The 12,009-nt window shown below is 39.2% G+C and overlaps 1 protein-coding gene across 2 annotated transcripts in view; it reads right to left on the bottom strand.

Annotated features, from left to right (window-relative positions):
• Window positions 1-12,009, bottom strand: part of IMPDH2 (inosine monophosphate dehydrogenase 2) — a 1,061,056-nt gene that overhangs the window by 556,015 nt on the left and 493,032 nt on the right. For both annotated transcript variants that reach the window (XM_044078743.1, XM_044078744.1), the window contains exon 7: window positions 4,019-4,218. In XM_044078743.1, coding sequence (XP_043934678.1) covers window positions 4,019-4,218 — 200 coding nt within the window. The remainder of the gene's footprint in view (window positions 1-4,018; window positions 4,219-12,009) is intronic.

The raw sequence follows: 12,009 nt of genomic DNA, 5'->3' as shown, positions 1-12,009 counted from the left end.
ATGAGTAAACATTAATTGCATCTTTTTACATAGGAAGCAGATGTCTGTCACAATTAATAGACAACACTACATAAGATTACATGAAGTATGTGATACCTTAATCTTAAATTACCCACTTAAAAACTTGCGACTGCTGCCATGCAAGTACGTGAAATATATAGTCTATCAGTTGTTAGCTATTTAATCAAACTGGAAGGAAAGAAACTGGGAATTTGATGGTTTGCAAAGCTGTGATTTCTTCCAGCGCTATGGCGCTCAGATCTAAATTTGACAGCAGGAGGAGTGCAACAAAAAGTGCCCCACTATAAGGAAGGAAAGGCTGTAACAAAACAGTACCTTAGTCAGGTCACCTGTTGTGAGCTGTCAATCACATGCAGATAGTGGGTCAAATTACACTTAGCACTTTGACAGCTAGGGAAGATAGGTGTGAAGGGGGAGGGGGGATACCTTGAACTACAATTCAGGCTTCTCAAAAGAAATCAAGTTAGCATTTCGAAGAGGAAGCAGGAATAAAATGCACTTTTTAATTCTGTTCTGTGGCATTTGCACTGCTTGTGTTTGAAGTGGTCATTGAAAAAGGAAAAAATGTTAACCAAAACTAGGTGACTACAACACAGCAGTGAATGTCTGTAAAATCAGTGCAGTGACAGGAGCTTTAGGGAAAAAGTGGCAGATATAAACAATGAATTCTGGGATACCTAGAGGCAGACTAAACAATCAGAATTACTTCAAGAAGCCAGACCCCATGTGGTCAGACTCCAAAATTATGTATAAAAATATCTAAAAACCTGTAAAGAGTCCCAGAGTGGTGTTAAAATGTAGGAAACACCAAACCATGATGAAATAAACATTTTTTTTTTGAGTCTGTGGGCGCGGTTCTCCTTTAATTCTTCTCACACCTCATAGGTCACTTTCTTGTGCTGGGTTGGGGACAGCGTAGTCATTAATATTTTTATTTATTTGACGGTTGTTGACCAGGATAGTCTGACTCAGCTAGTGCCCTTTTTCAGCAGAGGCCCGGGGAGAAAAGCTCCACAATCATAAACAATAATTTTAATACACAACAAATGTAGAGAGTACATAAATCATTAAAAAGAAAAACAAATAACAGTGTTACATCATAAGGTTACACATTACATCACAAGGGTTAGACAGATGATCAGTTAGCACAATTAAATACACTGTGTCAAATGCAGCTTGTCAAAAAAAATTAAAGAATACAGTTTAATGGAGTTTAGAGAGAAAGGATGAGAGAGGTAAGGGAAGAGAAGAGAGGGTTTTTTCAGTTGTAGAAGTTGTGTTATCAGGTGTGGGGTATTATCAGAGTCATGGATGGAAGTTAGACTGGATGGAGATACTGTTAAGAGGTTTAAGGAATATGTTTGCAGTGACAAGTCCATGAGTTTATTGGGAGTTTTTTGAGAGGATTTTTGAATTTTTGTGGGTGGTTTATACTTCTAATAGAGGAAGTTTGCTCCAGGAGAGGGAGGGGGGAGTAACTGTAGAGATTTTGCCCAATTTACCTTTTTGGCTTGTAAATTTCTATTAATTAATTAAATTCATTCATTCATTAAATTAATTTCTATTTATTTATTTAACCTTCTTCAAATTTCATACAAGTACACAAAAGAAGGCTACTATAGCTTGTAAAAGAGCAGTGTACTGTCTGAAGGCAAAAAGCTGGTCACATTACTGTAATCTTTTTTTTTTTTTTTTTTTAACTTTCTTCACAAAAAAAACATCAGATGCATATAGAGGTGGCTATCACTTGGAGAGGGTAAAGAAGCACGCTGTTTATATAGGTTCTATTTTTTTTCAGTTTTGCCCATATTGGACAAAGGAAGGGTACGCAAAAGGTGGCTGTCTTTTGGAATAGGAGTGAGGATGGATGCTGTATATATATATATATATACATATATATATATATATATATATATATATATATATATATATATATATATAATAAGTGACTGGTGCCTTAATTTCATCTCAATTAAACACCAGAGGGAGATACACAAACTAACAATCTTGTTTTTGGGGAGGCAGGTATTACTTCAAGAAACTATTTATGTATAATAAGCATTCTGACTTTTCAGGTTATTGTGAACGGTTACTTGGACATCTTTCAACTTTAAGCATTGGATACAACGCATTATTTCCTTGAAATAGAAAAGACTGAATTTCTTTCCTTGGGTATAATTTTTGTTCAGGCCATTACTGCATCAACAGGATGGAAAAGAGCTCCAAAATGCACCTCACAGCATCTATAACCTCATGGCTTCTGGATGGTTATTAGTCTCTAGAAACACAGACAAATTTAGTTATTACAGTATAGTCTTGGTCAGTTAGTATGTGTTGAACGGATGCAGGAAAACGCACAGTTGAAGTGTAAGACTGAATTTCTTCCCTTAATCATGACTTATCTTCAGTCCTTCACTGGATTATAAGGTTTAAAAACTGTAAAATGCACCACAGAGCATCTAGAACCTCCATGGTTTAATGCAGTTATCTCCACTGCAGTTATTACAATGTAGTCAATAGGTAGTTATGGTATATACAAAGGATTCAGGAAAAAAACAAAGTTAAACATAAGACTGAATTGATTTCTTTAATCATGATTTATGTTCAGGCCATCACTGGATGAAAACATTTTAAAAAAACCTGTAAAATGGACCTCCAATCATCTAGAACCCTCATGACTACGACTAAACTGTAATAACTAGAGCTGCTAGGAACCCAGAAGCCATGCAATCCCCAGACTTCTAGTTTAATGCACTTGCTCCTCCCACACACAGAAACACAGTTACCAGAGTGCAGTCTTGCCTACACAGAATATAATGAATGAACGGAAAACTGAAGAGTAAGACAAGTTCTGAGAAAAAGGAAATAAAAACAAATCTGAATGGCATGAGTAGGTTATGATGGGGGAGCAGCAAGAGGGTCTGGTGATGTGTGTGGGGAGGGCAGTGAGGAATAGGGGGCACCATTTAGCCCATTTGTTTAGGGGACCACCTCACTTACGGCCAGCTCTGTGTGATGTCACCCTTTCTTGTTCTTCTCTACTGCTTACATAAATCTCTCTCTCTCTACATCTCAACACCTGATTAAGATGTTTAGAGTCCTTACTACTTCTAATTCAAAAGCTAGGCAATCCTTGGCATGACCATTTCACAGTTACCGCATGATCTGAGAACAAGCTATGGTTTTCTAATCCAGTTTAACAAGACTGGCATTGAATTTAATATAATTTTTCCTTTAGCTTGTGTATTTTTATTTTTCACATAAATTAATTTGCTATGTTCTTGCGTATGAACTGTCCATTATATTTATTACACTGTTAAAGGTCTTGGCACATGTACATGCAAGAGAAGAGTTTACTTTATTAACTACCTGTACTTATGTTACTACAAATTTTCACTGTAACTGATTTTTATCAATATCCAGATCCTTCACTTATGAATACGGCTATATGAAACGGCCTTTAACATTCAATAACAGCATATACAAATCCAACAGCAGCTCACCAGTCATTTTCCCTATTATTGTGTGCTATACTTCTATTTTATTTCACATTATCTACATACAACCATATCATTGGTGACATATGTTGAAGGCCTACAAAGTGTTTAGTGTAATTCAATACTTAACAAAATAAATATATATATATATATATATATATATATATATATATATATATATATATATAAAAAAGTACCATCCTTTCAATGCGAGTACTCACAGCAGACTATACACATACCCAATAATGCAAAGTTGCCAAACAGCAATTGTTCTGATCAAAGACGCACCTTACAAGTAAAGCACAATGTTTATGAAGGTGACCACAACCTCAAAAAAGCATGTATGCAAGTTTTGAACTAAATTTGTTCTTGACTACTTTAAAATAAATGAATAACTAGTAGCATTTTTCACATTCCCCTAACTTCCTGATCACAGCATTCGTATCTTATTAAGCAATACACTGTTTTTGAAATTACATGTCAGTAAGAAGAAAACCTACCAGCACTACCACATCAACACCTGCCTGCACCAGCAGGTCAAGACGATACTTGTCATCTTGATGGGTTCCAATAGCAGCACCACACAGCAGCTGTTTCTTGCTATCCTTAGATGCTAATGGATAATCCCGATTCTTTTTCAGGTCTGTACGAGCAATGATTGCCACCAATTCCCCTCTTTCATTTACAATTGGCAGCTTGCCTAGTTGGGAAGGAAATATGCAGTTATTTAGCCTACCAAAACATACTACTTCATACAGAAGCATTCCATGCCTTCCAATTTTCCTTAACAAAGCTTAAGTTATCTATACGAGTCTCAACTCTACAGCTCTCTTCAAACTGGTAACCCTAAACCACCTTATTCTGTGGGGAGAATCAAGTTCTCACTTAAATCTTGAGCTCTTTCCCTTCCAAATACATTCCTTCAATTCTTTACTAAATTAAGGTCCACAGCTTCTCATCTGCTAGATAAAAAATATGCCTGACCAACTTCGCAATTTTTGTATTATCTTTATTTAGTCCCTTTCCATGTATCCTTAGTTCCCATAATATAATCATTTTTAATCCATACACCTAAATACTTCATTCTATCATATCAATAAGTTTACTGCTTTAAATCCATGTGTGGGAAACATAGTTTACCGCTATAGCCTTTATTTTTACCGTCATTTATTTTATATCCTGAAAAAATAAATAAATAAAAGTTCCACAGCACCGAAATACCCTTTTAATTAATTAATTTATTTCCAGTTTGATTACCGGGGAAGTCTACTGGGTCAACCTGGCCCATTTTCAGTGGAGGCCCAGGGAGAAAAGCTCCGAGAATGCATTGAAAAATAGTTTACATACTAAAATTTACATACACATAGAAAAACAGTTTACATACTAAATTTGCAAGAAAAAAAAAATTACATACAGGATTTACAAGAAATGCACGCAAGTTATGAGAATGCATTAGTAGCTTACAAATATGATTACAAGAAACACAACCTTGTACCAGATAACAATTCTGTAGAACAGATTAAAATTAAGCTTTTTCCTTGAGTATAGGAAGCAGAAATTCGCTGAGAGTAAGTGTTAAGGTTGTACTGATATTTGACATGATTAGTTTGGATCCACAAAAGATAGTGAAATATGCTTTACATGCACAATTTCAGTAGTAAGACGAGTAATGATTTACCAAGTAGAAAATATCGATTCTGTGAGCTATTTCCTCTCTGACCTCCACCTCGTACATTCACTTCATTTTTTTTTCTTCTTCTCAAAAAGGTGAGACTTCAAGGTGTCTTATTTTACCAGTCTTACCAAAACAATCATATCATGTGTTCCATCTACACAAATAATACAGTAAATCCAGGAGTCTCTTAGCATTACTTACTACAATCATATTTATTTAACAACTTTGCTGGGAATGGCCATCAACACTCTAAACCAGTAACATACAGGGAGCATCTGTTTGACTGTCATTATTACACAGTAGCACAAGAAACAAAGGTGGAGAGGGGAATTCATGCTACAACTGTCCAAAAATATGTTTTATGACAAATGGACCAATTGGATTCATTATTATTACAGGGAATAAACTTACTTTGAATGATTAGGCAAAGGACATAATACATGGTTTAAGATTTTAACATTATTGTTTTGTTTTTAAATTAACAAACAAGACTGTTTTTGATGCCTTTTTTATGCAGGCCTGGCTTTAAATTATTTAATTTCATTACCAGTCATGGTTAACACATTTGTCACTGTTGCTATTTTACTCCTACTTGCTTTCAAAATGTGAGAATTATATGTTCATAGGTATTTACTAGGCTAACAACCACAGGGGTTATAGCAGAGTGCACCTCCAGGCATTTCTGCAGTTACCTCCTACTGCTGCTCCTCTAGGCATCAAATATTGCTTGTTCATATTTGTATTAATTCCAAAACCATGATACATATAAGGTATCAGAATATTTTATCTTGAAGCATACATTATGGCAAACAATTGCATTGATATTTGACCTCTGTCAAAGAGTATTTGTTAGAACTGTAAAGTCAAGCCGCACCCACTGGGAGTTAAAGATACACACTCAAAAGAGGTGTACTGGAGGGAAAGAGTTAAGCCTAGCCCTGCAATCCAAATCTTTGACAAGTTCTGATACTCCTGATAAGTGTAAGAAGGTGTGTGGAGGATGAAAAATTTACAGGCAGAGGCCTGGGAGATGAACTATTTACAGGTTGCCTGTGTCCATTACAGACATAGGTGCCAAACCAGGGATGAATTTCCTGTTCCCCATTCAACTGTAAATGTTGCACTTGAATTAGGTTAGGGAGGAACTTTGCTTCACATACATGCGGAGCCTGCTCCAGAGATGGGGCCAGTCTCTGGGATACATACCTGTCTTTCAAGCAGGTCCTATTTACATCACAGGCAAGGTTTAAGTCTTCAGAATGGGTAATTCTGGTGCTGTTTGTTTTGTGGATATGCAGGAGGTCCATCAGAGTGGAGTCTGACAATGCCCTGTATGCCAGGCATAGATCTCCCCTCAAAAGCCTGTAGGAGAAAGAATACAGGATAGGGCCTTGAGGCGGTGTGCATAGAACATTTTACTTACCCCATGTATTTGTTTAGTGAGGAACCTCTGTGGACATTCCTTTTGTTGGAGATGCCTGGTTAGCTACACACCAAAGAGGGCATTGTATTCAATAATGATAGGTCTGATGAATGCCAAATACCATGGAACAATGACTTCCTTGCGCTCAGATGCCACACCTTTGTTTCTAAGCTGCGCAACATAGAATGATTTCCTCATTACTGTAGACACGTGATGGTCAAAGGCTAGATCACTGTCTGGTGTGTGTCCCCAAGTCCCTGACTACTGGGTCAAATTTAAGTGGTATGTTGTCAATGTGATAGTTACCAGGGGTGGATGACCTCCCGAAGGATACTATTATACATTTCTTGACATTTAGTTTTAGTCCATGGCTCTGACACCAGTTATTTGCCTGTGTCAGCCCTTCCTAGAGAACATTTGTGTCAGTGTGGAATTCAATGACAGCTCCTAATTTGCAGTCATCTGCAAACTTAGTCAGCCGGAGACCACTGACATTGGCCTTGATTTTAGAGAAGTAAATGCCAAAAAGGAGCGGCCCAACGATGGATCCCTGAGAGGCTCCACTTGTGACTGGCCTCTTTGTACAGGTAGGCTCCCCAGTTCCAACTTCCTGGGTCCTGTCTGTGAGACAGTTGGCTATCCACCGGGTGACATATGGGTTTGTACCTAACCTCTTGAGTTTGTCAACAATGCCCAAGTGGGTTATTGTGTCAAATGCCTTGGCCAGGTCAAGGTAGGCCGTATGAACCATTCTGTCCCAATCCATTGCTTTGCTGACCTTCTCAAAGAAGTCCACCAGGTTGAGTAGTCATGGCCTGCCCTTGATAAAACCACAATGGGTTGGCTCCAGTGTCTGGAGGTTTACTATATCACTATTGATCATTTCCATAATAATTCTTTCCATGGCTTTACATGCAAGACTAGTTCTGTTCTGTTCTCCATTCTTGAGGCATGAAATCTGTTTGGAGGCTACAGTTAAACAGCAATTCCAGAGGGGTTGACAGGTCATGTTTCATGCTAGTTAGAAGGCATCCAGGGATATTGTCTGGGCAGACTTGATGCAGTGTTCTTGGCCAGAGAGAAAGAGCATTAAGGACGTGTTCCCTAGTGATAGCAAGGAGAGTTATATTTGATGGTATTACCTGACAGAAGGTTGAGGGGGACAGAGGGGTAAAGTTGAAGCTGAATTTATCAGCAAGTAGGTTTGCTACATCTTCTGGCACAGTATAGGTAGCTCCATTTACAATGCGCTCTGCACACAATTGTGTATTGCCTTAGAGGCTGCAGACATAACTAAAGAACCTCTCGTGATTGTCTTTGGCCTGGGAGGCCAAATTTATCTCAAATTTGTCTTTGGTACACTTTTTTTAGTTAAGAGTGCTTTTATCCTGGGGGTGCTGCACCTGCTAAATTTTGCCATAATTTCCTTCCTTCTGTTATACAGCCTAGTGATTTTGTGATTCCACCTGGGTAGCTTGTTTTTTTTAGTTAGTTTTGTACTTCTTCCTGGTGGGTACAGTTGCCTTTATGTAGCTATTAACATGTTCATACAGGGTATCTGTGAATACTTCTGCACACTCAGTCTTCTCAGGGTTTATGGGGGCTTGAAATTTTGCCAGCTTATCACTTAAGGGCAGGAAGTTAGCCTTAGAGTAGTTTCTGAATATTCCATGGTTAGCTGAGGTATTTTTACTTCAAAGGAGACCATTCTGTGGTCTGACCTTACCAGGGAAGACATTGCACTAGGGAGTGTGCAGCACTCTCCCATATTAGTGAGGACCAGATCATGTATGATTGCAACTCTGGTAGGTGTATTGACAATCTGGTCCAGGGAGTTTGTGTTTACAAAATCCAGGAATCTCTGTACTTGTACGTTTGGTGTCATATATGATTCCCAGTTAATAGTGGGGGTAATTAAAGTCACCCAAAAATATAGTATTGGGTTGGATGGTGACACTGTTTCCAATAAGTTTAAATACATGGTATGGGTTTCCTGGGTCATAGATGTAACCTATAACTTGCAAGGAAGTGGTATTGGATTTTGCCTATGGTGATTTGAACATGGAGCAGCTCAAGTACATTGTCTTGTTTGACCAGACTTGAGGTACATTTATTTTTGATGTAAATGGAGACACCTCCACCTTTAGTCCTTGTCTGTGTGTAGCTGGTCTAAATGTGTGGAAGGCACTATAACCTTGCACTATTTCTATTACCGCAGCTTTAAACTATGTCTCTGACTGCACAGACACCAGCATTCTCTCGGGTGAAGTGAGCTTCTAGGGATTGGAATTTTTAGTTTAGACTTCTAGCACTGAGCATGAACACCTTTAGATTTTCTTGGTTTTGATTTGCTATGCTAGAAGTACTTTTAGTTTGGCAATGCCTAAAAAAGGTACTGGGGGGCAATTGTAGTTCATGTCTGAAAGCTTAGAGGGGAGAGGTGCAGACTATTCCTGGCAAATCAGCATGGTCTGTTGACCATCTCCTTCCATGCTGACAAATACTGCAGCCCGTTAGAATGACACCAGAAACCAAGTCAATTATTAAAGTCAGTCATCTTTTGTTGTGGCATCATCCTTGGAGAAGGTAAAATGCTGCTCAGTGCTAGGCTCATACCAGCCTGAGAGACATATTCTGAGAGCGCCATGATGTCTCTTCATATAGTTTAGGGAGTTGCATCTCAGGTCATTTACTCCCACATGGACCATCACTGAGTCATACCAGTGCTTGTGGTCCACTGACCTGAGTGAATGCATAATGTGGCAGATCATAGCCCCTGATAAGCAACTGACCGTGAGTTCCGCCTTATTTAGCCAGGTGAGAGGGACATCAGTGTGTCTCACGATGGAGTCTCCAAAGACCAAAATATTGGATTGTGTGGTAGCTTGCTTTAAGGGCTTAGTAGTGGAGACTCCATGAGATGTGGCTGTGTGTGTTGATGTGGGTGTTGCTTTGAAAGAGTGCACCTGGGGCTGCTGAGGGTATTTTTTGTGTGTACTTCATCTAGAAGGTCTTTGGGGTTTAGCAAGGTTACATTTAACTGCCTCAGCATATGTCGATCTGTAGGTCTTCTTTGAATTGTGTGTGATGGATGGAGAGTGTGTACTACTGACAACCTTACTGACATTAGGTCTACATTTATGCGAGAGCTTTGCCTCCAGTGACATTGTGCAATATCAGTTTGTTTGAGAATCAACTGTTTTCAGTAAACATGAGGCAATTTCTGCATTGCTTAAAGATGCCCATATCCACCAAGCTGGTAACGGAGATCGTACGGAAGTTTATATACATGTCAACAGACTCTTTTTTTATTGATTAAACAGCTGGAGTGAGAATATAAAGCAGTGTCAGGAGTATCCTGTTTACAACTCTGGGGACAGTGCTCGTCACTGCAAACTAGTTGTCCTGGGTGCAACTATGTATTGATGAAATTTCAATCGTGCTTTTACAAGAAAAATGTCACTCAAAGTGTCTGTCTGTACAGGGCACTGCCAAACACTTGAAGGGAAACTAAAACATATACCCTAAAAACTTAAGGATGAAGTACTTAGGCAGATATTCTGAAGTTAGACACAAATCAAGCAGTACTTACTGAAAACTAAGAATTAGCTTGTGAAGAATGATGAAAAGAGGGGGATTGTGAATGGCTATTGCCTGGCTACTACTAGTGTTGGTCTCAACACAGCTTCACTCTTCTGGGATACAATGTTCCTTTGCTTTTTCTCTACCAGAAGCAAAGCATTAGCACTAATCCCAAGATGAGAAGCAGGCCACAGCCTGTTTGGTGATCCAAAGTCTTGCCCCAGATGACACAAGGGTCTGTAGGCTTGTTGTAGCCTTTTCCTGGTAGATGCCTTGAATAGCATCCAGACCAATCAGGAACATCAAGCACAGACATTCACTGCCCAACCAGAAACAGTCAGGAATCAATGCACTCTGCTTCTTCTCTCACCAGGAGTAAAATATAAGCAAAAATTCCAGGTTGTCACCTATAAAGCAGTTATTCAGCTTTCTGTTTATCAGCAGTCTCCAGGAAATAATGTCTCTGTGCTCCTTCTCTCACCAGGAGAATAGAAACATTAATCCCAAAATGACTATTGAGAGGCAGAATTTGGACTCTCCAATAACTGGCAGAATTTGGACTCTCCAATAACTGGGTATCTTGCAATTGATATTTAAATGCAATATGAAAAAAATGGGTTAAAATTCCCTAAGCACTCCAGTGTGCAATAAGCAGTTACACATGAAAAAGAGGGGTAACTTAAGCTTTTTCTGTCTAAGTGGAGAGACACTAATTTTAAAAGAGAAAGCTAGAATGACAGGGGTTGGGCACTTTTGTATTCTGGTTCTACAGATACAGTGGGATGGCTAATAAATTTAAATAGGTGAAGGGGAGTGATTTTACAAAATGATAATTTTGTACATAATGTTGTTGACATGGGCATAGTGAGACAGTGTAGCAACTGCCTCATGTTTACTGACAACCCTCTTCTGCTAGCACATAATTATTTGACCACTAAGAAATGCATGTACATCAGTAACCTGAGTCCATGCTCTCTCGCGCCACAGTCAAAAAATCCTGACAAACTGGAGATTGCTAGCACAAACACCACACCACTCACATCACACAACAAAGCAAAACACACACACACACACACACACACACACACACACACACACACACACACACACACACACACACACACACACACCTATCCAAAGATCCTCAATAAATACTTACCTAAACAGCAGAGACCTCCAAAACACACTCAAACATTCCACACACAACACCAAACACACATCACACACAGCAGACAACACACCAGTGTCTCACAAATACAGCCCATAAGGCAAAACAAACCATCACAGCCCACAAGACATAACAATAAACCAAACACACTAGTCATTTGTGAGACACACTGATGTCCCCCTCACCAGGCTCGACAAGGAGAAGGTCATGGTCAGCTGTCTGTCTGGTGCAAGAATCCACCACGTCATGCAAGCACGCAAGTCTCTGCACAAGTACGACTCTGTCATTGCACATGCTGGTGTGAATGACTTGAGCTGTACCTCCCTGGACTATATGAAGAGAGACATGATTGAACTCTCAGGGTGTGTGCTCCAGGCAAGTATGACCCTAGCCCTAAGCAGCATCCTACCTTCCCCAAGAATTATACCACAATACCAACAAAAAATGATTGACTTCAACAGTTGGCTTAGTTTCTGGTGTCATTCCAAAGGGATCCAGTATCTGTCTGCCTGGGAAGACATGGTTGACAGGCCTCAACGCTTTGCCAGAGATGGCCTTCACCTGTCACCACTGGGATTCCATATCCTGGCCAAAGCTCTCACCTCCCCCATTGTGCTTTTTTAGGCAATGTCCCAAAGACAAA

Source organism: Protopterus annectens, chromosome 7.part1 (assembly GCF_019279795.1).
Source record: "Protopterus annectens isolate FY-2018-M chromosome 7.part1, PAN1.0, whole genome shotgun sequence".
Taxonomy (NCBI): domain Eukaryota; kingdom Metazoa; phylum Chordata; order Ceratodontiformes; family Protopteridae; genus Protopterus; species Protopterus annectens.
This window is presented reverse-complemented; position numbering and strand designations above follow the sequence as displayed.